At 44.8% G+C, this 27776-nt stretch overlaps 1 protein-coding gene across 1 annotated transcript; it reads right to left on the bottom strand.

The window, feature by feature from the left end:
• On the bottom strand, positions 1 to 27776 carry USP35 (ubiquitin specific peptidase 35). Its single transcript, XM_008933425.3, has 11 exons — positions 27679 to 27776; positions 16663 to 17359; positions 15386 to 15521; positions 10920 to 11049; positions 9373 to 9474; positions 7548 to 7706; positions 6586 to 6779; positions 6371 to 6464; positions 4728 to 4834; positions 2719 to 3934; positions 1 to 1556 (listed from the first exon to the last, which is right to left on the bottom strand). The coding sequence occupies exons 2-11, from the start codon at positions 17342 to 17344 to the stop codon at positions 1386 to 1388; spliced, it is 2991 nt and encodes a 996-aa protein (XP_008931673.3). The 5' UTR covers positions 17345 to 17359; positions 27679 to 27776; the 3' UTR covers positions 1 to 1385.

The raw sequence follows: 27776 nt of genomic DNA, 5'->3' as shown, positions 1-27776 counted from the left end.
AAAAGAATATGATAGTATACATCACAGATTTGATCCCAAGTGTCCTCTCTAGCAGACTTTCTGCTCACATTATCCATAGCAATTTCTATGCTTTGCCTTTTCCTCTACAGCAAAACAATATTCCCAACCCAATACCCCACGGTCAGGATTAGGTCCTGCACTTAAGACCTAAGGCACAAGTCTCTGCCACTTGAGTTGGAGATATCTCTACTAATGGCGTGAGGGAGGAGCAGGTTGGGGACAACAGCTGGGGAGGGAGACGGGAGGGAGCTGTGGTCCTGTAGATGTGCTGCCTGGGGCTTGAGCTGGCCACCTGTCACCAGAATCAGCCCCTGTCCCATTACTGATTTATATAATACATTGGTTTACATAGTATGTATTTATATTGGGTTGATATAATATATCTAGTTGGGCTCCTCTCCTTGCAAATCAGCATTTTTTTTTAAAAAATAGCTAGTGAGTTTAGGGGAGCTCTGTCATTTGCTGCTCAGTGCAGGGTATCCCAAAGAAAAGCACAAATTTTAAAGGGCAGATACAGCCCAGAAAGCCATCAAATGACAGCAGCAGAAAGAGGCTAACTGAGTCCTAAAGACACATCTGGAAAAACAGCTGTGTGTCTGGGCCTGATGTGCACACTAACAGTATCCAGAGGTCACTAGTAACACAGCAGGTCTTCACTGGAGCCCAGAACCCCCAACTGGTTCAGATCAGTCTCTCTTGGCTGGAGGAGTTTGTGCCCTTCAGTCTCTTTTGGATGCCTTGCAATGCAGCATAAAGCCCCTCTGGTCAGCCTGCCATCACTCGCTGTGACCAAGCAGGCTTGCAAGCTCACTGCCTCACAGATCAGCATTGCTACACTAGATGCTTGGCAGTTTTCAGACTTTTCAGCCCTTCTCTACCTTTAAAGGTGTGTCAAGGTGGGTTCTCAAAACCACATTAAAAAGAAATAAAACAACTGAGCAGAGGTCCCCCCAAAACAAACTCAGCGCCATGGGAAGGTCTGCAAATGGGATGTGCATGGGACATCTCCATCCCTGCGGCCCCTCTGGGTCTGTCTTCCTCCCCAAGCCTGTCCCTGTCCCCTCCCCAGGCTAGTGGCATGGCTCACAGCAAGCAAGGCATGGCTACGCTGAAGCAAAAGGGCACTTTTTCGAGCTGTGGGCAGCTGCTCATCGCGTTACCTTAGGTACGTTAAGGCATGAAGACCAAGTGCATAGGAAGCAGCAAGACCCTCCAGATGCCTCCAAATCAGCCCCTGAGTCCTTTTTCATTGAAATGTTTCTCAAATCCTCTTCTGAGATGCTCCCTGTCACCAGGGTGAGGAAGAGAAGCCTCTGGCTTTAGGTTGGCTCCACGGACACTGCCTACCTGGTTTAGCCCATTGGCTAGAAGACGAGTCCATGAAAGGAGCCGGATCCGCCCCCACCCGCTGCTGGGCTGCAGCCCCCTGATGAGCTGTCGTCATCCTTGTCCTTGTCCAAGTCTCTCCACCACAGCGGGGATTTTGGCAAGGCAGAAATGTAGGCGGCTCTGTTCCTCGCTTCTTTTTCCTGTTCCTGGGAGAAAGAAGGGGGAAAAAGCCACAAGGATATCAGCAACTGAAGGACCCAGGTGGGAGGATGCTCCCACCATCCCTGAGGAGCCAGGAGCCTGTTTGCTTACCCTTGGGAGCCTCCTCCAAATTAAACTGGGGTGTGAAGGCCACATGCTCATCTCTAAAGTTCAGTGAGAAGGATGCAGCAAAGCATTGCATCGCTCCAGCGATCAAAAACCAGCCCTTCCGTATCACCTCTGGGAGAGGAGGGACCGCTCAAATTCTCCCACATGCTGTTATTGTCATATGGGATACTACTGTTTGGAAAGCGTTGAACTCCACCAGCTGAATGAAATCTGTTCTAGTTTGTATTCCCAGCTCATCTGTTTGCCCAGGGCAGCTGTGGATACCCCATCCCTGGAAGTGTTCAAAGTCAGGCTGGATGGGGCTTTGAGCAACTTGGTCTAGTGGAAAGTGCCCCTGCCCAGGGGAGCTAGATGGCCTTTAAGTCCCTTCTAACCTAAACCATACTGTGATTCTATGATAAGAAGGAGAAAAAAAACCGACCTGGCTTGCAATGGCTCAGGTGAATGTCAGAGGTGGTAGGAAGGAACAGCTGGTTACCAGTGAGTGAAGGTGGGAAGAAGAGGAAAGGGTAGAATGTAAGGAACAAGTTTTTTACAATGAGGGTAGTGAGGCACTGGCACAGATTTCCTAGAGAGGTTGTAGATGATCCACCCCTGGAAACATTCAAGGTCAAGCTGGACAGGGCTTCGAGCAATCTGATCTAGTTTAAGATGTCCCTGCTCATCCTGTAGGGGCTTGGACTAGATGGCCTTTAAAGGTCCCTTCTGACCCGAACTATTCCATCGTTCTGTCTTTTCCAGAAACTCAGAAGAAAATTTCAGGCTGAACTCCCAAGGGCAGATAACAGGAAGTCAACCCTGAGCACAGGCACAAGGTGTCTTGTACCAATCTCAGTGCCCACTTTCAACAGGAAACTGTAACCTGTTTATATCTGGGTGCTAAAAAGGAAAAGGGATTTGGCTTCAGGGAGTGGGTGGGTATCTGCAGGATTTTAACCACAGGACATGATCCCACTGCTGCTCGGATGGGTGGGAACATGGCCCATGAGCCGGACAGCTGCAGGATCGCACCCTGTTGTGCACAGCAGCGGGAGTTACCTGCAAGTAGAGGATGTTATCTTTGGAAATTGCTTCCATCAAGTCCTTATGGAGGGAAGGTTCTCCATGCAGGCGGCCAGCCTCAGTCAGGGCCTCGTGCAGCAGGCAGCTCTGCCTGCCTGGCCGCTGCCTGTAGAAGAGGACGTAGGCAGTGTCTTTGGGGAAGAACGAGGTGACATTGCTGACTGATTCGAAGGAGGAAAAGGAAACTCTGGTGTCATTGAAGAGGTACCACTGGATTTCCAAGTCCAACTGCTTGTCAGAGGCTGGTTTTGGCACCCCATCCCGGGGCTGCTCGTGGGGGACAGTGTCAGTGCACTCCCTGGAGTAGCAGTAGTAGTGGCCGCTCTCAGAGGAGATGCCTGAATGCACCACTACACTGCAGAGATCATACAATAAAGACATGAAGCCACTTCCTGGGGCAGCACTATCCTTCCCACACCGGCAAACCTCCTCAGTTTCCTCTGGAGTAACAAGGATGGGTAGCTTGAGCACCACAGGGATGGAGATGTTGTCCAAGATCTTCTTCCTCTTCATAGTCCGTGGGTCGAAGGAGAAGCGCAGCAGTGTGAGGATGAGGTAGTGTGGACCCTCTGTCAGCTCTGCCACCTTCTCTGCGTCCTGCAGGGAAGCACATTTCTCACAGTGGTATTTATTCTCTGCTGTCAGTCTCTCTGGTGAAAGAAAATAGTTGATTAGATCTGGGACAGATTTGGAGTCCTTGGGAGCACATGCCTGCTCCCCAAAAGTGGAGAAAGGGTCTTTGGCTGTATCCACACTAACATCATTGCCACTTAAGGGATTTGCTGCTTTTCCCGGCTCCTGGAAACCCAATGTTTCCACCAACATTGGCAGGGTTGCAGGATCCCCCACCATGGGGGCCTTCCTCCGGATCCACGGAGACCCTGCAAGCTGGCCTGCATTTACAGGAGGCTCAATGAACTGTGGGCCAATTTCTTCCACTGGCAGAACAGGTGTGCTACCATGCATGTTCCTGTCTGATGGAGGAAAAGCCAGGGACAGGTCTGTGAAGGCTTCTTCTCGGGAAGAGACATTCAGGCACTTCAAGCAGCGGATCTTTGTCATCATTTTACCCCCAAACATCTTCTCAATCAATGTCTTGTTTAAGTAATGATGCTCTACTGCCTGAGACATCAAGCTGGATTCCTTGAGTTTCTGGTAGATCCTTTTCCCAGTTTTTTCTTCTTCGTGCAGCCTTTAGCAGGGGAGAAAAAGGCTGCATTATGCATCAATACAACACCAAGAGGTAGTTTCTAAAGTAGGGTTCCTGTTCTTCACTCCAAGCAGTTAATCCCAGTTAACCTGTCTGTACCCAGAGGTGTGATGCTGCAGGAGGAAGGCAGGAAGGAGTTGAGCAGGATTGGGGAACCTGAAGGCTCTGTGTGACATTGATTCCCCACTTCCAGAGAGATCACTGGCACACCAGAGATTTGGTATTTCTAGGTAAGAGAAAGGCAAACCCCACCATTTTACAGAGGAGGCTGAATGGCTTGTCAGGTAAATCTCTAAAGTTGGTACAATTTTAGACTGTCAATTTTAGACTATCAGAAAAAATTTCTTCACTGGAAGGGTAGTCAAGCATTGGAACAGACTGCCCAAGGAAGTAGTGAAATCACCATTCCTGCATCCAACATTTGAAGTGTTCAAAACATGTGTAGATGTGCCATTTAGGGACATGGTTTAGTGGTGGGCTTGGCAGTGTCAGGTTAATGGTTGGATGATGAGGTCTTTTCCAACCTTAATGATCCTATGATTCTATGAATTCCCCTGCCTTCAGAGCAAAGGCAGAAATTTTCAAGCCGAACTAAGTTCTGACCTTACCCCTAGGACTGCCAAATCAGGGTTTTATCAAGGAGCCTCTGATTTGTTTCACTGTCTTTCACCCCAAGCCTCCACTCTCATGTGCATGTGGGTCAGCATTAAACATTACTTTTGGTCCAGGGATGCCATAGACACCAGGCTCCAAAATCATGGAGCTTGTCACGTACCGGTCCAGCAAGTACTTGAGATACTCTGAGCAGTCCTGCTGAGCTCCAGGGGTGAACCAGGGTGGCCAGGAGGCAGAGAGGAAGCTCTCAGGTGAGATGGCAGGTCGCTGCCAGCAACACAGAAGAAATGCAATTAATCCTAGGGATTTTGTTCTCAGTTCACACTGGGAGATGGAGAGGGGAGAGGAATGCCTTTCTGGCTGTTTCACTGGGAGCACAGTGTTCTGTGCTTGATAAGATCCCTTTTTTCTCCCAAAAAGGCTAATCCCAGTGCACAGGAAGACTATCTTGGTTTGCTACAAGCCAGGACAGTAAGGATGAATTTCAGACATTATTTTACATATACTTCTATAAAATATCCATGTGTCTATCCTTCAGTTTTAAAATGGCTTATTGGCCTGATCCAGATAATTCTGCTTAATTCAGTCTGAATTTAATTTGCTGCTCCATTTAATTTGATCAGGATCTCTCTTACCAAATCCCTTCATAAAGAAAAAAAAAAAAACAAAGCAAAAAATGCACTAAACTTCCACCGAACATTCTGATCACTGCAGGCAGGTAATCTGCATTAACAGATAATGTAATTGATGCCATTAGGAAGCAGCTGTCTAATTAACATGGAAAAAGACCCATCTTTGGTAAAAAAATGACTTTAAGAACAGCCCAAAGAAGAAAAATAACTAAAAGGAAATTAGCAGGAAACTATTAACCATCAACTACACAACAAGCAAATATGCTTCTGTACTTGCTCATCACAGAACACAGATGCCCTAACCTGCTATCAAATACTAGACTCTTCTATGACTAAATATTAAATTTAACAGGATATCTATATTTCCCCCCTAAGTCATCTGTAGTGACATAATACCACAATGCCACAACCCAGCTCTGTCAGTCAAGGCTTGGAAAATGGAGAAGCCCAGATGACTCATTACCCAGCAAAGGAAAATTCACTGGATTTTCAAAATCTCATCTTTCTAGGGACAGAAAGATACATTTTCAAGAGAGGAGTTAGATATGACTTAGCTGTATCTCTAGGAGTCACTTCTATTAAATTTCATGCTTATTAAATGTCATGGAAACATTCATAATCAGTTTAAGGGTGTTATTTTTATTTTACTTTCCCTCACATACAGAGGATTCAAAATATTGGAGTCTAAGGGGTTTTTTATTATTATTCTTTAACAAAACAACTTTTAAGGCAATTTTCATTGATTGGTTGCACTTTGCTGTGGAGTAATGGGACAAGTGAGCTGCTCCAGTCTTTTTCCTTGCCGCATAGCAAGAAACAAAACCTCTGCTTTACACTTACAGGCTTTTCAGCTGCCCACAGATGTAAACTATTACCAAAGGGACTTCATTGTCAACAGTATTAGTTATTACATCAGCCCAACCCAAGAAGACCACAGGCTGAAGACAGACAGCCTGGAGTGAACATAGCTCACTTTCATGGGTGACAGGAGCTTCCCTCCTCCACCCCCAAAAATAAGCCTCCTTCATATAAACAAAATTTGTCCCATTATAAAAACCCACCAAGATCCACAGCTCCTTATCAGCACATTGGAGCCGGCAGGAAGCAACTTGGAGACGAGCCTTTCCGCAGCCGACAGTCCAAACAAATAACTAGAACATGAAATAATTACCTGACTGTGCTCCAAAAATGCAAAGAGCCACTGGAGCTTTGTCATCAGGGGCTGGGAGTTGCCCTCAGTTAAATTCAACACTGAATGCCGAAAGCTGCGAAAGAAAAGCAGAGGTGCAACATGTAAGATGGAAAACCAGTGTGGGACATGCAAGGCTGGTGTGACAAGTAAGCCCTGGAGCAGCCTTGTATGGGAGCAAGTGAGGAAAAACTCACTCCGAAGCCATGAAAAGAGACTGTATGATGCTGTTCATGTAGCAGGTGTTTCCCAAGTTAATTAACCCAATCTTTCCTGTCTCTGATTTAGATGCCAGGCGTGGGTAGAAGCAGGCCAGCTCATTCTTCTGGGAGGTCCAACCATTTTGTCCCAAGAGGTGTTTAATCCGGTCTTCATTTGGAATAGGAAGAGCCTTGGAAAAAGAGATCTGTGTTATGAGTCATTATCTGTCCTCACAAAGGGAAGCAGAGGGGCAGGCACTGATTTCTTCTATCTGGTGACTAGTGATAGGACACAAGGAAACAGCATGAAGCACAGTCAGGGGACATTTAAGTTGGAAATTAGGAAAAGTGTCCACCACAGGGTGGTTAGACACTGCACCAGGTTTCCCAGGGAAGTGGTCACTGCACCAAGCCAAGAAGCATTTGGACAACACTCTCAGGCATATGATGTGATTCTTGAGGTTGTCCTTTGCAAGGTGAGGAGTTGAAGTTGATGATCCTTGTGGATCTCTTCCAACTCAGGAGATTCTATGATCCTATGACTCTAGGACTGATCTTTGCCTGTGAAGAATTAGTAATGGGCAACTGCAAAACTCCTCTGCTAGAGATGTTCTCATAAAACTCATTTTCCCTGCTCTTCACATGAACATGCCACCATGCAAGGAGGTGTTTACCTGACCGTATTAGTCCTTTGGAGGCATTCCAGAATAAAGTTATGACTAAAATCTACAGGTAACATCAGGACTTCTGCAGGCCCACCATTAGCGAAGTATCTTCCCTCAACCTGCTTAGGCAGGGCTCAAACTCAGAATTTTAAACCCTTTCTTCTACTACAATTTCAGGTGTTGTTGAGGTTATTACATCCCTACCAGTAGGTCAGTCCCTCTGTACTAGACTACCAACTAAGATGCCATTTCCATATGGAAAGCAGAAAAATCACTGAAAAGTGTATGTCTTACTTTAACTGCTTCTAGGACAGGTTCATAGAGGTCTGGAAATCCTGAGAAGCGGAAGAACATGCAGTGGATGAGCTCAGCCAGCTGCTCCAGGGAGCTGGTTGCCGAATTGGAATCCTCCTTCTTCAAAGAGGCCACCAGCCTGGGGATGTGAGGGAGTAGCTGAAAAAGGAAAATTCACTACAAAAATTACTCCAAATTACTCACAGAGCTTTAACATACAATTGGTGGAATGACATTCACCCACAGGCAGAAAAGACAATATACAGGAGTTGACTTCAGTCCCATTCTGGACTTCATACTTCACCCTATGAACTCAACAGCAACTCTTCCACTGACTTTAGTCAACCTTAGAGGGTTTCATGCTGCATGACACCTGCAGGTTTGTATTGCTGTTTTGCTGAACTGCAGTTGCCATGCTTCAGTATCTCCTAAATCCCACATCCACAGTGGAAAGGAGCATTATATGCCGACTGCCAAGTACAAGGATTCAAACCTGCAAGATAGATGGAATTAGCCTAAAAGAAGTGTTGTCTGCTGTGCTCTATTTTATTTTATACTGAATAAACTGAACTGGAATTGGTGTGGTCGGATGGGTGGCAACAGGCATATAAACAGCAGGTTTGTTATTTTGCTTTCATCTAGAAAATGTAAAAATGCACGAGCAGATGCAAATGCAAGCGATCCATTGCTCATGGGCACCCTCTGCTGACCCCACAGCTGCACAGAAAAATAATAACCTATTTCCAACCCTGCAGATGTGCTACAATGACCCTGGGCAGTTACACAACCTTTTTCATATTTATATTTTATGTCATTTTTAGCCCAGAATAATCCCTGGTAAAGTATCAGGATCCCAGTCCAACCATTTCCTGGTCCTCTCTTCCTCCCTTGGTCTTCCTCTCCTGTTCTTTTTCTTTCTCTTCAAAATGTTGAGGATTTTAACTATTTCTGTTCCAACAGGAAAGATTTGTTGGGGAAACAAATCAATCCCAGCACCATTTTATACATCAAAATTTTGCCAAGCTGTGGTGGGAAGAATTCTTCCCAAGTGCCAGGGCAAACACAAAATATTAGAAGCAAGAGAGGTTTCTGCCCTGATTGTTTTTTTTTTTTAAATAAAGGAGGAAATTTATACTCATTGGGCTGCAGGTGGAAACTTCAAGCCAAGAGCAACTGACAGCTTCTGAAGTGTTTCAAAATTTGGACACCCAGCCGAAGACAATACATTGGAATGACCCTATTTTTAGAAACCAAAGAGATTCTCAAGAAATTCAGGCTCATTTAAAGTGTCTCCAGCTGAGGAATGAAAAATGAAAATATTGTCTAGTTTTGCTTTTTTCCAGCCTTATCTGTTTATTCTGCGAACTTTAGGTAAAAAGCCAAATGTAAGGGCTTTAACAAGAAAGTATGAACTCAAACATTAATACAAGTAATTTTCCATTACTACTTTTATCAAGTCAATCACTGCAAGCATGCTTTTGCCTTCAGCCTCACTTTTTAAATTCAGTATTCCAGAGGTAACACCAGTGGGAAGCAGAGCTGTGCCTTCGTGCCAACAGCAAAACAAAATATAGAATATTACTGTGGAAATGAAAAGTGAAGATTTAAATGGTGCCAAAAGTTGGTTTTGCTTTTAACAGCAGAGAATCTGTGTAGTGGAAGTGTTCTGATCCACTCCTCTAGTCCTATTGCACTGACACCGTACAATGCTTTGAAAGATGGCCCAATATCTCAGCACCTTAGGTCCCCCCCTACCCGTGCTGCCCCACAGCATGGTTTTACACTCAGGGCAATGCCCTCATCCAAGTGTCAGACACAGCCCTACCAAGTGAAATGCCTCGTGGGAGTGCTGGAAGCTCAGCAGCATGTACTGCAGGACAGACAAAGCCCCCTCTCTCACGATGGGGTACAGCAACTTGGAGAAGACCTACAGGGAGAGAAAAAAGCAAATGAGAAGGCAGAATAGCATTGCAAAGTGAAGAAGAAGGGAACAGCAGGAAAGAAAGGCGCTGGGCATCTACCACAGCTGCTGGTCTCTTCCTAATCCATGTTGGATGTTGAAGCAAGCAGCCTGCAATCAGGCCTCTAGAGTCATCTCCTCCTGTCCAGAGCATTGCCTCAGGGCATCCTAAAAACACCATGTGGGTTATTCTCACTCTTTTGGGCTTGTGCAATGCCTGGCACAACAAGGTGCAGGCCTCTGTAACAGCACTGCATTTTCACACCTCCTCATGAACAAGGCCATGTAAGCACAGCAGGATGCTAGATTTTCTAAAATGTGCCTCTTCTATTTTATTAAGATATTTGGAACTTTATCACTAACCTTTCAGGCAAAGAGATAAAAAGCAAATACCTTTTTCAAAGATGAAATAATGATATTTATTCTACTTTACAAGAAATACCTATATAACTTCTACCCCTCTCAGATCACACTTCTTGAAGGTTTCCAAAAATCATGTTATTTTAAGGGTTGTGTCCCTTCCCTATGCATTAACAACGAAAGGAAAGATAAAGAAAAGCCAGAGGTGCTTGGCTTCTCTCCCACTGCTCAATGCACTTGGGGCATCACAAGAACAAATGCAGTTATTGATAGTGTTCCAGTACTGATAATTATACAATCACAGAATCGTTTAGGTTGGAAAATACCTCTAAGATCATTGAGCCCAACCATTAATCCATCATTGCCAAGCCCACCATGTCCCTAAGAACATAGTCATAGTAACTTCTATGGTGACTTCCACTGGCAGCTCAGCCAGGTGTTATCCCCATTATTCAAAGGAGGGAACAGCAGGACCACAGCATGGAAAAAGTTTTTGAAGCAGTGACAACCAATTTCGGCACTTGGTCACAGAGTTTTCAGAGAGAGGAAGTACTCACTGTTGAAACAGGTGATGGCAATGGCAGTGCAGGCTTTATTTGTACTAATAAATTAACTAAACCAGGACACAGGCTTTAAAACTGACCTGTGACTGTGTGGACTGTTGATATGCTCACTATTACGTATTTTGCCTGTGCCAGCCAGCACTGATCCAGGTACAGTCAAAGGAGAGCATGTTACCTTCCCAAAGTCAAGTTTCACAAGAGCTCTATAGTTGGGGAAGGAAAGTGATTGGTTGGCTTGAAAATCCTTGGCTACTTTATTTCATAACCTTTAAGATATCACTGCCTCTGCAGACCAAGACCTGAAGAACCCCAGGTTGTTTAGGGGAATATCATTCCTAGTTGCAACCACTGTATCCCCTGGGACAGCAAACTCTTCTCTATACACCTCAAGTCACATCTCGTCCTCAATTCAGTTGAAAGGCAAGATGATATTTCAGGTACGAGCTGATATTTCTGTAGTTGACATCACATTTAAAAGAGCCAACTGACCTTTTCTATTTTTGAAAGAGTGACTTCAATCAAGATGCTGAACTTTTTCACTGAAGCCAAACCCTTCAGCAGAGCAATGATCCACTTGTCTATGTTCTTTCCCAGGGGCCAGGACACCCAATCAATCATCCTGAAATGAAATACAAACTCTTAAATAAATTTGATACACATATTGTGAAACCCAAGCTCCACTCCGGGTCAAATCTTCTCCAAACTGGTGTCTAGTCAGTGGGATGACCAAGTAAAAGACGGGTTCTTCATAAGGCACTTCATGTGTTATTCAAAGCACAACAGAGCCTGAATTGGAAACACCCCAATGCCATCATCATGCTGTGGTTCATCAGAGGCTCAGACCCAGGTCCAAAGAATAAAATGGGGATTTTTTTCCACTAACTTCAGTCAGCTTGAGTTCAAGTTTTGAACACTGGTATAGTGCTCTATAGACCACCCACGTGAGGGTTTGATCAAGGTCTCTGCATTGTCACCATTAGAAAACATGTGATATTGGTATGATCTCTGCATTGTTACTGGTAAGGAAAAAAACACTCAGATTCAGATCTTTTCATTCTCTGTGTGGGAAACACTGATTTCCAAAAACACATTAAGAAGCCCCAACCTGGTAACCCTAACAGTAGCCAGTTATTCCTGAATGTCGCAGCTAACAAATTTCATCCATAACCACTCAACCAACATGTCATGTTTCTGGAAGAAATACATACTTTACAGAAGTCTCTCATAAAACAATAACCTCAGACTAAGTGATGACACATTTTTTCTGTTAAAATTCAATGTTAAACAACTGGGAAGTAATTAAGACTTGGGATCTCCAAGTGTCAAACTTTATTGACCATTTCAGTACCTTTGATTCGAAGATATCCCAGATCTTCAGGCTCCACCTCAGTCCAGCTATCCTACCAGTCAGTTCCTTTTGCTTATCAATCTGTAACTCATGCAAAATATATGAAGGCAAGACAGATAACTAACCACCACAACGCAAAGAGCAGGAATAAATGAATTCTACAGGGAACCGGAAAAATTAACATCTAGACAGTAAAGAAATGAGCAGAATATGTTGGGATGTTGAGAAATAGCAAAAGTCAAGGCAAATTGGATAATAAAGCAAAGGCCAGAGAAGCTTCCACAGACATTTGCATCAGAGGAGAACAAGGAAAGCCATGTAATCTCTGTATACAGTGAATGTGGTGGAGATTAAAGATATGATATGGCCTCTAGATGTGATTTCGAAACTAAACACACCCACTGACTCCATTTTAAGCAAGAGGAAGGAATTGGTCGGGCTGACAAAGTGGAGGTAGGTAAAAGATCTGAGAACAGAAACAGCTGACACAAAAGTGAAATATGAAAAGTTCATGAACTCCTAACAAGAGGAGCTGGTGATTTCCATCATGTAAAATTCAACTCTGGTGAGTTTTAATGCCTCTATTAACTATTCCATGGTGCTTTATGTGGGGAGAATAGGAAGGTGGTTCCTATAATGAAAACAGGCAATGAGTGGGAAGAAGAGATAGAGTGCCACAGAGGCTCGCCACAGGTGCCAGAGTCAGATTTGTCTGGACATACGAATTTCTAGTCAAAGGACAGAAGCAGATCATATCCAGCTGACTGTCTGAAAGGGGGTTACAAGCAACATTCTTGAAGATCTAATTATTTTAGCACAGATATCCTGAACAGGTTTGGGAAATTTGAGATGATGCACAGCTGTCAGGCATCATCAACACAAGAGGAGGATAAAGGTATCACAAGGAAGACCCTGAGGATCAGAAATGCTGAACTGGAAGGAAACATATGGATTCAAAATGCATGCAAGGCACAAGAAATGGGTGATACATGACGGTAACTCATCTGTTTGAAGACAACCAGGCAGATACCAGGTGACTATGAGTTCCCAGTGTAACAGCAGCCGTGGAAAAGATCAGCACCATGCTGTGGTGCAGAAGAAAAGATGTTTTCTCTAGCCAAACAATGACACCTCAGGTCAGGTTGTCATGATGAACTGCACCTGGAACATGGTGCACAAACACCATTTGTGTCCAAGAACATTTCCTGCAAGAAAAGCTTAAAATAACTTGGCTTGTTTAGCACAACCATGGGAAAGCAGAGATGGGAAGGGACTGCTCTGCCTGCACATAATGAAGGAATAAACACCAGGGAGGCAAAAGGTATTTCAGCTATTTCTGTTGGCATAAGATCAAATGAACTATAAGATGGCCAGAAATACACAAAGGCTGGCTGTTAGAAGAGAGGTTCAATCCACTAAAGCAATCCCATGGTGGAACAGCTATGAAAGAAGAGCAGTGGGAGCACAATCCTGTCCTGCTTTGAGGAGCGTAGCTGAACATTCATGAAAGGGGTCTGTAATGTCAGTGCCTATAAAGCAGAGAGATGGATCCAGAGATCCAAAGGTTCCTTTTCACCCCATTTTCTTTTAAAAAGGCATAAAATAACCTTGTTTGCTTTTTGCCAGCACTGGTGGCTAAGTTACAGTACTGCCTGTGTTGCTACAGTATGAAGAAATTACATTTTAAATTCACATTGCACTTTCCACATTGTAAGATCCACAAATATTTTAGTCGTGATGACCCTAATTTTCCAAAGGAACCACTGATTTGGTATGCTAAACTTTTAAAAGCTCAGACCCTGATTTCTAGAGGTAGCAAGTGCCTAGAAGTAGCATTGCTGTGTGACAGCAGATGCCTTCTGCATCTGGACCTGGGCTCTTTCAAACAGATACACCCCTAGGAAAAAAAAATTTAAAAACTAATCAGTGAGTACTTCTGACATCATGGGTGCACATTAATAGAGTTTATTTTAAAAGATACAAACTCTGTAAGAAACTCTCTAAAAGAGATTGTGGTGTACACTTATACCAGCAGGTGCCAGCCTTGCTGTTTTTTACCATTATTTGTTCTTTACACGCTTGACCAGAAGCTCCATTCTATGTCCAGTTTATTCCCCTGCTACTAACTCCCAAACCCAAACTTTGGAAGAATACACTGCTGTACAAGACCACTTTTTCAGGAATACTAAGTTGAAAGATTGTTTCATTTTTCACTAAGCTGAAATATCCTGTACATTTTTCTTTGATTTTCTAGGCATGGAGCACACACTCATTGAAAGGCTGATGGTCATGCTGCCTTTTGGGGCACCCACCTGCCATAAACAAGACGCCAAAACTTCCACATTTCTCCTAAGTGATCTTAATTACATTTTACAGGCTCTGCTTAATGTTTGGCTAACTCTGATTCATCATTTAATCGTTCTTCCACATGACAAAGAATGTTTTAAGGAATGATGCAACTGATTTGGCAACCTCTATCTTTAGAAACTGGTGTTCTTAGAGGATTCATCACCTGGAGCTCACAGCAGCAGGTGTCCAGAAGGAGAAAAAGATGGAGAAGAGGGTTAGGAACTGAAATGATAACCTAATCTTTCGTCTTGGGTTGCTCTGTACTCTAGGAAACCCATGGCCTTCCCCAGCAAGCCAAAGAGAAGTAATCCCTTTCTGCATACATAAAGTTTCCATAACATTATGTGTATTATAACACATAATAATGTGTTTCTGTCATGTAACCTTACTGGGAGGGACACACAAACCCTGTAATAAAAAGAGGAAAAATTATGTTTCCAGTAAGATCAAGTCACAGCAGCTCCCATGTGTTCACAGTGTGTAAATATCATCTCCTTAAATGAAGACCTCTAAGGAAAGCATGGGTTAAAGATAGAATCATGGAATAATTTAGGTTGGAAAAGAACCCTTAAGATCACTGAAGATACTCCTAAGCAAATGTGGAGCAAGGCACTGGAGCACAGGGGAGCAGCAGGATTTGGACATAAGCATAAGTGTGCAAAGAAGATCTGGTGATCTCAAAGAGGGCACTGGTGCTGCAAAGACCAGGTCTAGCATGTCAGGTAGTCTTTCACCCACTACTCTTCATCATGTTGTTGACTCTATATGTCCAGCAGCACCACATTCATCTGACAAAGGTCAAGGTAAGACCCTCCCCAAGATTTTTAGCTGTGACTAATTTATTTTGGATGATGTCCTTTGGAAGGAAGATGGAGATCAACATGAAATTCTGTAAAGGAGACTTTTGGGAAGAAAAAGACCTCAACAGCTTCTGAAAAAAAACAAACAAACTCTTCAAGATATCTTATGTTGGGTATCCCATACTACTATTTATTTCTAAGAAAAGAAACCAAATTAAACCAAACAAATATAGTAATAGCCTTTGTCATAATAATAATAACAACAACCACCAGTCCTTATTCTAGTTCTTTAGGACCTCAGGACTGGAAGGAGTGATACAGAAGTTTCCTTTTTTCCCACACACTCCTCACCAGACAGCACCGGCCAAACTGCTGGAGATAAAACCACACAGAGAAACTGAGTGCAGCTTTGCATTCTCCAAACTGAGAATGACATTCACTAATGCAGCCTCTCCTACCTGCTGATGGCCATCATCATTTGCACATCAGTGATGCTGTCATCATTGGTTAGGTTTCTTATGACGCCATCCATGAGCTCCAGAGGGACAAACTGAACCACGCTGGCCAAGGCATTGGATGGCACTTCCTGCTCCTCTGTAAGACATGGATGAGCGCCAGCAATGAAGATGTTAGTTGCCAGGAAAATCAAGCACATGAGGTCATTTCTCATCTCTAAAAATCAAATCACTTCTGCCCATGTAAATAGAATCACAGAATTGTTTAGGTTGTAAAAGCCCTCTAAGATAGAGTCCAAACACTAACCCAGCACTTGCAAAGTCCAACACTAAACCATGTCCCCAAGGGCCACATCCACACATTACGGAGCAGAACCTACAGCTGGAGTGTGCTAGGAGGACAATTCCCCAAATCCCAGTGCAGCACATAATGAAGTTGGGTCTGAGCAGTTGGGCTGTTACATGAAGCTATACACAGCCCAAAGAGAGAAAGAGATCACAGGCACAAGAACATCCTTGGGCCAACCCTAGGTACCAAATTTCCTCTGCATGCTCTATTTCTACTAAGTATTGCAAATAATTGCAAAGGGATGCAACTGCAAATTTGCCAGTCTGGAGCACCTTCCAAAGGATGAGATTTTCATACAGAGGGCACTGAAAAAGTAATCTCCTGTGGGTTTAGGAATAGCTGGAGCAGGAGATCCACAGCCTTTCATGGCACTGGTACCTCCAAAAACCTTGTGAAACCCTCTACAATAACCTAAAGACCCCGGAAACTGAATAAATATCTTCTGTCTCACCTTACTATGCAACCACCCTCCAAACAGACAGTAGAGCTTCATACCTCTAGATAAGTGAGAAATAACTCCTTAGCTTTAACCCTAGTCTCTGGTAGGGAGCAGGCCATTGGGTACCACCAAGTCAGTCATAAGAGAGTGACTTTTCTAGATGCTTTAAAGTTCCATTCTAACCAGCTGTAGATAAGGTGCTTTCCCTTAAACCCAACTGATGCTGGGAAGTGCTGAATACACAAACTCATGCTGCAAATGTTTCAATACCATTAACAGCTCCTATGTGCAGACTCTGTGTGTGTTCAGGGGATATTATTTTCCTAGCTCAAAGTCCTGGGTAACTTTTTGAGATGCTTGTTTATTATACTTCTCCGTGGCTGCATTTCTGTAGTGGATGAGAACACTGTGAGATGTCAAACTAATTGAATTTGACTTCATCAGAGACAACATTTACATTCCCAGCCTTTTTTATTACTATTTTTAAATTACCTGTTGAAGAAATGATAGTGAACAGTTCCTTCAAAGAGGGCAGGATGGTTGAGGTCTGAGTCCTCCAGATCCTCTGTAGCAGACCACTCACTTTGTTCACCTGCTCCAAAAATTCCATAATCTGCTCTTCCTCCTCGGAGACACACTGGAAATGCCCAATGCATCTGATCAGCTGCTGACAGAACAAGAGCTGGTGTTTTCCTGTGGGAATGCATTGAGGATGCTGGGTTAAGAGTTTGCTGATCTTTGCACACTGCTTGGGGCTGGGCTTCTCACAGATTTTCCGGAGCACCTCAATCCTCAATAAGCTGAAGATGCTGTTTGCTGACGGGCTTTCCAGGACAAACTGCAATCCTAACTGGATATAATCAAGTACATAATGGCTTCTCTTCCCCAGAGGTCCATAGCCTTCCTGCAGGAGACTCAGCAGGAAGCGGACATTGAAGAACTCCTCAAATTCCTCCGGGTGATAGTGGCCGTAAACCTCCAAAACCTCCTTCCCAATCTCTCTTTTATATTTGGTGTCCCCGGTGAGATAAAGCTTGGTGGACAGCTCCAGCATGGACCAGCATTGCTCACTGTCCATGGGCTGTTTTGATGCCTCAATGACACGCCTCACTAGCCCTTGCTTCACATTGTTGGGGTATGAGGACATCACCACAGCTTCCAGTATCTTATCCATCTCTGCTCCCTGCTCCTAAAAGAGAGGAACAGAGCAGCAGGTTAGTTCGAGGAGGGTCTGCTGAGCTTTCAAGCCCAGGATGGCAAGAAAGGTCAAAGAAACAGAGCTTGAGAGCAGTCTGGGACCACTCTAGAGATAATTCTTGAGCCCTTTTCCTGGTGGCATTCAGAAAAGTTTCCCCCCTGGTCACGTTTGACAGAGATTAAAGCCCCTAAACTGCATGAATACACAAAAATGCAGAACTTCTTCAAACTAATCATAACATTTGAGAATTTTTGTCCAAACAACCAACTACAGACCCATAGAGGGCATGAGTGGGGAATTAAGGGAGCCAAAGTCTTATAATGTTCTCTGCTGGCTCACGTGTTCTCAAGAGGCAGAAAAGCTCCCAATTATTGTCTTCACATTCAGGGAAGGAGAGAAAAGCCCTGGGAAGCAGAGGTGGGATTGCAGCCTCTCTGTGTGATGGCAAGGGTGTATGTTTGACATTTACACTGTGCTGCCAGCCGCTCCAAGCGGTGCAGTCTTGGCTGCTCCCCAGAGATCTGCCGCATTTGTATGTGGGACCAAAGCAAGAGAAACTGCAGAGTCAGGCAAAGTTTCACATTCGTCATGGCCCAAATTCACCAGCAACAAAGCGTTAGAGGAGAGAGTGCCTAAAAAAAAAACAACCAAGGAATTCCCTCGAAAAGCTCAGAAAAACATTTATAACCAGGTGTTGCATCCACTACTGCACAACCCCACCCCCAAAAAAACCAAAAAAACCAAAACCAACAACAACAACAAAACAAAACAAAAAACCAAAACCCAAACCATTACAGAATGATAAAATTAGACAGTCAGGATTTCTTAAAATGTATTACAGGGGCTATATAAAGGCTCACCCACAGTAGGTCCTGCCAGTGCAACAAACTCCACAAATAACATTTGGAGAAAGTCCCTTCCTGCCTATAGCCTGAAACAATCCACACTCATTTTTGTGACCAGAATAATAATCATCACCTTTCTGTTCCTCAGCTTCCTAATCTGTGAAATGAGGACAATACACAGCAATTCCTAGCAAGGTTAGTTGAAAGATCCTTTGTTAGCACTCAGAAAAAATTTGAAGGTTTTCAAGTGGTCAGGGTTATATTAATGAAGAATACACGTGCAGGTGACATGTACCCTAAGTTTTACAGATGACATCCAGAAGGGACCTCAGCAGATACCATCCAAGGACCATACCATTCCTGGAGTAAGCCTGTATCTGAGCCAGAGAGTATCTTCTCTCCTGGTAGACAGCTACTTGCGAGTGGAGAAGTAAAACCCATACCAGACACAAACATCAAGCTCTGACTCACAGCTACTTGGCTGGGAACCCTTCCCACCTGACTAAACATCACCTCTTCCCATTACTGCTTCCCCCACAATCTCACAGGGTAAAAAAGTCCCATTATTGAGAGAGAGAGAGATATATAGCCACCTCCCAATTCAGCAATGACAGCAGCCTACATTGCAATGGCTCTTCAGGAACTACTTTTGCCTTTCTGTCCTGTCTGCTGACTCATACAGTCCTTTGCTCATGTGCTGGATTTATTTTTCCCCACCCAGCATCACTGCTGCCCTCCCTACAACAAACTATGGCAGAGCTAATACTCTCCATCACATTATTTTCCCAGGATAGAAGACATAAGCAGGACTCCTGAGGAATCAGCCTGCATTAAACCAGTAGCAAACGAGGACAAGATAAGAAGACAAAATCCCACAGTTAATGTCTTTTCACCTCAAACAGAAAGTACCTCAGTGACAGCAAAGGCTAAAAGTCCACCTGGAGAGCAGGTGAGGCTTGCAGATAGTTTGAAATCAGGAGCATTTGTCCCCATTGTTGCTCAGCGGTCACCTTGGCCATACAGAGACTGGCACAAACCTGCAGTCAAGCTGGCACCCCCCTCACCTCCTCTCCGCAGCTTTCCAGCCTAAGCCCTGACACCCTGGATATCTGGCAGATGGATAAGGGATGAGGAGGAGACAGGAGGATCTACAGTGCTCACTGGTTGTCTCTCTCTGTTATGTGGTCACTTCCCTGGAGCAATCCATGCTGAGCCTGGTGCAGCAATTTGGAAACACTACCCAGGCAAGAAGGTTAAAAAATGGCTACAGTTCTTTTAGACCTAGACCCATCAATCACCACAGTTCACTGGTATGTGTTGGGTGGTCTTCCTACCCCTCTTAGGGGTGATGGCTGCCCACCACTGTCCCTTGAATGACTACAACTTTGGCTACTTTAGCTTTGCCAAACTTCACCCAAATTTTCAATGAAAAGAGTCTAATTCCATCTGAATTTTAAGATAAATTTGCAGCCTCCTCAGGCTGATCACAGAAAGGGACATGAGGATGGGTTACCCCGGCACTGCTGCATAGAGTGCAACTAGGGCTCGTCTAACACAGTGCAGTGAGGACAAGGCTGAAACAAACTCCCTCCATAGCCAACAGACAAACAAGTCCCAAAGGAGCACCTTCCTCATCAGGAAACATCATAATGTCTCATATTGACATTAGGACCTTGAAGAGTCCTTCTCAGGGAGAACCACCTGTGGTGAAGGGTATATGTTCTCCTCACTGCTGAAGGGCTTTGGGTACAAAGTTGGGCTTTGGGTACTACAGCCCCACCTGTACCTCTCTAACCACTCTCATGTCAGCAAAGCAGGACAAACAAGCCCATGTTTCTTTTGTATATTAGGGTAGATCAAGCTGCTCCCTGGGTGTGGGCCAGACAAAGACAGGATGGAGGATGGTAGCCAGGGCATATATTACAATCTTAGAATGACATTAAAGCAACATTCAAGTTGCTTTGTAATATGTAATAATAAATATTATAGTCTTAAAACTACACTAAAAGAGCATTTTACACTAAAAGATCATTCACATGTCAAAGGCTAGGAATTAAGATGCTAATTCAAGCCAAGCACAGCTCCAGATGCTTTCAGAGATATATGAGTTTAGGTATCTAATATTAACTTCTTTTTTTCCCCTCGGGACCTGCATGGAGAGTGAATCAGGGTTTATAGTGAAGAAGTTAAGTGATTTGGAGTGTTGTCTGTAAGATCACTGTCTCATTTGTTGTAGAAATTGGAAGTGTGTCATAAATAACCCAGGGAACCGCAGGAGAGGGAAGGACAGTTCCCTGTCAGGCAGCCTAATGCTGCCTTGGAGATCTGGTCCCTCATTCTCCTCTGTTTAACACTGAAAAAAAGAGACTAAATATTCAGGCTTCTATAATGAGTGCTCCTGAAGTAGAACAACCTTTCTGCACTTCTTCTCCCTCATCAGCATTAAAAACTCACAGAAGAGGTGGGAGGATGGCTCATTCCTGCTTGCCAAGAGAATGAAGTTCCTAGAGCACACAAGGATGAAGTAGAAGGTCAGAGCGTTAATTATTAAACCAAAGAGCCACATTGAGGTTCTCATCTGTTATGTAGCTCACATAAAACAGAAAGTACACAATGTAAGCTTTACAGGGAAAAAGAAAAAATCCCATGAGATGGCAAAACTGTTCTGCTCCCTCAGTGAATGACTGGTAGGAACAACACAGGCAAAGTCACAGAATCAGGAGGAAAATACTCCTGGGAGGTCTCTAGCCCAATCCCTGCACAAAGCTGAAATCAACCCAAGCTGCCCAGGGCTTATCCATTAAGTTTGTGAAAATATCCCCATATGGAGATGACACAACCAGCCTGGTCAACCTGCCCCAGCACTAATTAGCTCATAGTAGGAAGTTTTTTTCTATTTCCAGTTGGAAACTCTTGTTTCAATTTATGTCTATTTTTTTTTGCGTTCTCCTAATTTGCACTCCTGTAAAAAGCACGGATCCATCTCCTGAATAATCTCTTTGTGGTCACTCGGTGGCTGCTATCAGTCAGTCCCCAGCCTTCAACTGTTCAAGGGGTTAATCCATCCCAGGTGAGTCCATCCCAAAACACTGCATTTGTCCTTGTTGAATTCCATGAGGTTCATGTCAGCCACAGCCTGTCCGGGCCCTCATGTTTGGCAGCCCTGTTTTCAAGCATATTGACTATTTCCCAAGTCTGGTGTCACTCACTAATTTGACAAAGTGAATTTCATCTCCTCCTCCACATTGTTGATAAAAATATTAAAAAGGAAAGGTCCTAGGATAGTTCCAGCCTGTTTCCTACCCAATTAGCAGTCTGCACATCTAGATTGTGGTTTCTCTTGTGTCTTTGATAGAAGGATGCTGTGAGGGATCATCTCAAAAGCCTTACTGACATCAAAGAAGACAACATCCACTACCTTCTCATCACCCACAGATCTACCCATCCATCCTTGGAGGCCATTACATAGGTCAAGAATGATTTACCCTTGGTAAATGAACAATGGTCTTTACCAGACACCTCCTTCTTCATGTGTGCCGACACAGCTTCCAAGAGGATGTACTATATGTGATTATCCCAAGAACCAAAGGGGTGATGACTAAATTAGGTTCTCAGATAATGTTTCTTGATTTTTTGAAGATGTGCTAGATGTATTTTGGAATAGGGATGTATTCGTACCTCATCCTTGTCAGGCAATTGCTCAGACCTATAAAACTGTCCTGAAGACACTCTGTTCCACCTGGCAGATCAGTAAGTGTTCATGGTATTAGGTACCACACACTGCACCCACAAATACACACTAGGGCCCACAATGCTTTCCTCCAATGCCCCCTCAAAATATAAAGGGTGCCGTAAAAGAGATCAACCCTGGCTTCAAACTTAAATTCCACCTAGACCCACAAATTTAATGAAGTATTTCAGCAACATTTGCAATAGGTGTTGCTGACCACAGGTTGGGTCCTTGCAGGGACAGACACCCAACTACACTCTAGAAACCAGAGAGGGAAAAGGAATTTAAGCAAAGAACAGCACTGACTAGCTTAGCTTCATTTTCCAGAGTGAGTAAACTGCAAAAGAAACCAAAACCCAACCTCAGGATGAAAAATCACCTTGGGCTTTGCTTGGGTTTAGTCGTCGTAATCTGTACTGTTCAGAGTGTTCTTATAGCTCTCTTCTGCCTGTTTTTTCTTTAATTAGGATTCATTTCAATTGAAATCTATCCAGTTACTTCTAAATCAATTCACTCCCTTATCCCTGCCAGCAGCAGTTTTCCAGTAAAGGTTCCTTGGTATTTTTTGCAGAATGCAGTATCAGTTGCCACACACCAGATCTTACAAAGCTCCAAAAACATAAATTTGAGATGCACCTTACCTTTAGGAAATCTTAGTAATAAATTCAGCACATTTCCTACAATGGTAGAGATTGACAAATATCACTAAAGGAGGAAAAAAATTCTCACCACCTGAACATAGATTGATATGTAAAGTGATTTGCCTCTTACTTACAAAGAAGAAGAAGAAGATCTACTTCCCTGAATTCCCTGGAGGTCTGGAAGGACAGAAATGAGACTCACCTTTTATTGTCCTCAACTCCTGCTGAAATGGTTTCTTTTATGTCAGCCAAGACATTACTGCTATTCCTGCAGCATCCTCCAGGCAGCCAGGCAATTAGGGCTCAATCCTGCAGCATGCTGAGCTGCTACAGGATGAAAGGGAGCTCACACACTGCTTTGCTAGAGCACAAAATACCTCACAAAAAATACTGTGTTCTCTAAAATTTGTACAAAATTTGCCATGACTTGGCATACAACTTCTTACAAGGACCACTCCTGTTGTCACCCCTCTAGGTCTGTTTTCCAGGAACATCAAAGTAATTATGTCCTCATGATTTTTTTGCAGGGAACAAATGTCCAATGAATTCACAGGCAAAGAGGATTTTTTTGGTTCAAAGTACATGCCTGTTCATCGAGCCAAGAAGGGTAAACCACAGCCTGCACATCATTACCACATCTCACAGATACTCATCCTGTTCTAGTAATGTGAAATATTGAGGCACATCCAGACCAGAGACTCATAGAATGGTTTGGGTTGGAAGGAACCTCAAAAATTATCTAGATCAAACCATTTGCTCAAAGTTGTGGCAGAGCCAGCAGCCAAACTTCTTCAGATCTTAAAATATATTAATGCTGATGCTGCACTGTTCTTTGCTCTCAGCTGCTATCTGAGTCACACCCAATAAAGTGCTGTGGCAGAGCAGAGCACCGGGTTAATTTTAATGAGATATAGGCAGAAATTCAGAACTAATAACTGCAGAGAAATCCCGTTAAATACCCTTTTAGAAAGAGAATGAGATTCTACCCATCTGCAGTCATAACAGGGAAAAATTGTAAGCACAGAAGCCTAGCTGAATTTTTTGCATGTAATTATAATCTGCCCTTCTAAATTCACCTTCTCTTTTCAAGGAGATCATATATTCTTTGCTTCCTGTCCCAAACTGCTTTCCAGTGACAGATTGCACTTGTGTTGTGTGTCTCCTACTCACTGGAGTTAATTATTTTTGGCTGACGAGGCTCTTCATGCTTTCCTGTCCTCGGAATCTGAACCACCCTTTAGTACAGCACCAACAGAGATTCCCCTTCGCCACAGGCGATAGCAGATTTGGAGCAGGAGGTTGTCCCCATGCTCTGCAGAACCTTCCACCCTGCACAGCAGCCTTCTGTTCTCTCCAGAGAGTGGACTGTTGGCATTTTGCATGGCTTTGTGGTACATCAGGAGCTCCACCTTGGGAACAACGAGTTTCTCTCCTGTGGCCACACACTTTCCTAAGGAGTCTCAAAAGAGTAATTAACCAGGAGATATCTATTTGCAATCAGCCTAAATTTACTATATAGTAGTCCCTCCCTTCATTGAAATTTGTTGATGCTCTAGATCCACAGACCACTGTGGACCCTTTTCCTTTCTTCTGCAGTACTACATATTTCATTGTTCTTTTTTCCTCTGAAACATTATAAAGATGTTTTGCCACATCATACAATTCTATCAGCCATCTCCAAGTGACAACAGTGCTGGGCAGGCTGCCCTGTCTCAACCCATCTATCTTACCCACTCTACCCTGCTCTCTTATTCCTCCAGTGCTTCTTCTTTGATCCCTTTGATGCAGACAGACCCCCCACTCTTCTCTTGCTCTGTGTTTTTTGCTGTTAGGCACTCAGTCATCAAATTAAAAAAAGTCTTTGGCTGGATGTCAAAGTGATCAGTGCTATACCAAATAAAGCCTAAGGCTCTAACATTTCATCCTCTCTTTCTCCAGACTCCTCCTTCCAGCTCCATTTCTCCCCTCCAGTCAACAGCCACATACACACACCTCTAGTACCAACTAGTATTCTTTTCTAATAAAGCATCTCAAAACCATCACTAGTGTATTATCAGCCATCCTGGTATGGATACAGAAAGTAAGACACAAGGAATTAAAATGCTCTCTCCCATTGTCTTCAAAACCAGCAGCAGAGAAAGGCACGTGAGGCAGGGCTTGCTCTAACCACCAGCCTAGCAGTGACAAACTGCTGGCTCTATGGCTAAGCCCAGCAACAACCCCAGATAAAAATAACCCACCCCACTTGCTTTTTAATTCTCTGAATATATTTGGCACTGGAAGCTCAAAAGCTTTGTCCTGTCCACACTAGATAAGTTCTTCCCAGTTTCTCTTCCACACACTCCCCAGATGAAAGTATCTTCCTTTTTTACCCACGAATGATTTCTGCTCTTCTCCTTGGTCAGAGCTCTCAGCCCGGGCTGTGCTACCCTACTTCCATAGGGCTTTATACTAAGAGTGCCCAGATCCTGCACTGACCTTCAGGCCAACGTCCTTTCTATCATCATCCCTGGAGACTCTATATGTATCTACTCTGGAAAGCTGCTTGTTTTCTTGAAGGTATTTATAGCATTAATAGCACTCTTCTTTCTTCAGGTTTCTGTTTGCTTTTGTCTCTATATAGATATTAAAACCCTGGATACAACCCAAGGAAAAACCATGTCCTGTTCACCAAAGCATACTGGACTGAGAGTGGATACTGCTGACGCTGGTTGGGGTTCATCAGACACTGCCTTACTGCTTGCAGATACAGAGATCTCCACTTTTTTGGTGGTGCCTTCAGAAAAACTGGGATATGATGCCCACTTAAGACCTCAGTTTCCCTCCAGCCCCCAACATCTTTGGCTTTGCATCAGCCAAGTTCAGAAACCAGGAATGCAAAGTGAGACCATGGCAAACTTTGCAGACTCCATCACAAGGATGCCCAAGGCATTTTGAGCCTCCTCCCCAGGGGAAAGCTCAGCTACATTCTTTCAGCCTCTTTTCAGCATGCAGTTGAAATTTCTCTGCCACCAGATACAGCAGGGTATAGTTGAGTTCCCAAAGCATTTTGAAAACCTCAAAGCAGTGGCAAATATTCCAACATCTGCTTTTATCCTTCAGTAACACCTGCAAAGTCTAAGCCAGGGTAGATTTAACCTGAAACAGGGTTGAATCTCAACTAATCTGAATTTGACCACTTTTAGAGTCTTTTGGCTCCCTATGGGATGGGAACACCCCTGCGTGTCTCTCTCCAGGTCAGCTTGTCTGGAGAAAACCTGAACCCATCTTGGCCAGTTTCTTATAACAAGATGCTGCCTTGTAAACAGGTTTGCAAAGCCCTGCAGGCACCAGAGGAATGCACACACACCCACTTCCCAGTGTTGCTCCTCTACTTCTCCCTCCAACAGAGCAGCCTGAGTCCTAAAAAGCCAAATCCTCGAGCATCCCTCCTCCACCATTCCCTTCTGCATCCTGATCACAGAGCATCCCTCTCTCTGAGCATCTGTCTGGGAATCCTGAAACCTGGGCCTCTCTCCTGAATCCCTCCCTACAAGCATCCCTCTCTTGAGCATCCTTCCTGCACCTCGACCTTCTGAGCAGCTCTTATTCCAACCATCTCTCCGGCATACCTCCCTCCAAGCTCTGTTCTACATCCCAAACCCCAAGCATCACTCCGAGTATCCCTCCCAAGCATCTCTACTGCTCCCCTTCCTCTGAGTATCCCTCCCTCAGAGCATTCTAGTTCCAAAGAACTCCATTCTGACCCCCAAGCACCCTTTAATCACAGCATCTTCCTGTATCCCTTGAACAAGCTCCTGCATCCTGACTACCCAAGCATTCCTGCCTCTAAGCATCCATCCTCAACTCTTTCCTCCAAGCATCCCTCCAGCATCCCAACACCCAAGCATCTCAACTCCTGAGCATCCCGACGCCCAAGCATGCCTCCTGCACCTCTTTTCCCCAAGTACCCTTACTGCACCCCTTCCCCTGAGCAGCCCGTCTGCATCTCTCACTTCAAGCATCCCTCCTGCACCTCTCATTCCAAGCATTCCTTCTGCATTCCTTCCCCTGAGCACCCTTCCTATACCCTTCACCCTGAGTATCACTACTGAATCCCTCACCCCGAGCATCCCTCACCCTTCACATACCTCTCATCCTGAGCATCCCTCCAGCACCCCTTTTCCTGACTACCCCTCCTACACCCCTTCCCCTGAGCACCCTTTCTACACCATTCACCCCGAGTATCCCTCCTGCATCCCTCACCCCAAGCATCCCTCCTGCACCTCTTTCCCCGACTATCCCTCCAGCATCCCTTCCCCTGAGCATCCCTCCTGCATCCTGAGCCCAGATACCCTCTGCACCACTTGTCCCAGAGCCACTTCCCTCACTCCTTCTGGACAACCGATCCGCCCCCCTTCTGCACGCTTTCTTTCCCTCCGCGTTCTAGATCCGGCGGGACGGGGAATGCGGCGGTGGCGGCGGCTCGAGCCGCAGTCCGGAGCAGCGCTGGGCAAGGGCCGGAGAGGCGGCGACTACATCTTCCAGCAGGACGGGCCGGGCCAGTGCCGAGGGACCCTTACCCCGATCCGGGACGCCGCGGCCCACCTCTGGACTCTGCGCCTCTGCGAGCGGCGGAAGCTCGGCGTGGAAGGGCGCAGGTGGTTCCCGACCGGGCCCTTTGGGGGGCGTGGGGAGGCGGGGGAACCGCGAACGTCCAGGTGGGAGAGTACTGAGGCGGGGAACAGGCGGGTACGGCGGCCGGGAGCGCTGCTGGTCGTTGTTGGGATATGCGGGCAAAGGATGGGTGAGCCGTCTGAGAGCGGGAGGTACGGGTACTTTTTTTTAAGTATGTAAGCTAATTAGATAGTGTGGAGCGCTGCTGGTGTTATTGGTGAAGCCGTAACCTAGGTATGCCTTCAAAGGGATCGGGCTAGCGCCACTCTTGCAAACTCTTGCAATTCACCCCCCCCTTCCAATGAAAGATCTCCGAAATTTAAGGATTCACAGCACATCCTGTATGCCCACACCCGGAACATGCTGCCCAGCTGGGTCTGGCTGGTCAATGGCCATGAACTGTACCCTGCAGAGGGTCTAATTCTGGATGGTACCTACCTTGTTACTGTGATTTCTGAGTGGGATTTGCTATCGTGCAGCTGCATCCGTGCTGGGAATTAGCTGCCCTTTCACTGCAGGGGTGCTCTGGAAGTGAT

This window comes from Manacus vitellinus, unplaced genomic scaffold (genome assembly GCF_001715985.3).
Source record: "Manacus vitellinus isolate BGI_N305 unplaced genomic scaffold, ASM171598v3 scaffold_2_pilon, whole genome shotgun sequence".
Classification (NCBI taxonomy): domain Eukaryota; kingdom Metazoa; phylum Chordata; class Aves; order Passeriformes; family Pipridae; genus Manacus; species Manacus vitellinus.
The sequence above is the reverse complement of the archived record's forward strand: the minus strand, read 5'-3'. Positions and strand labels throughout refer to the sequence as shown.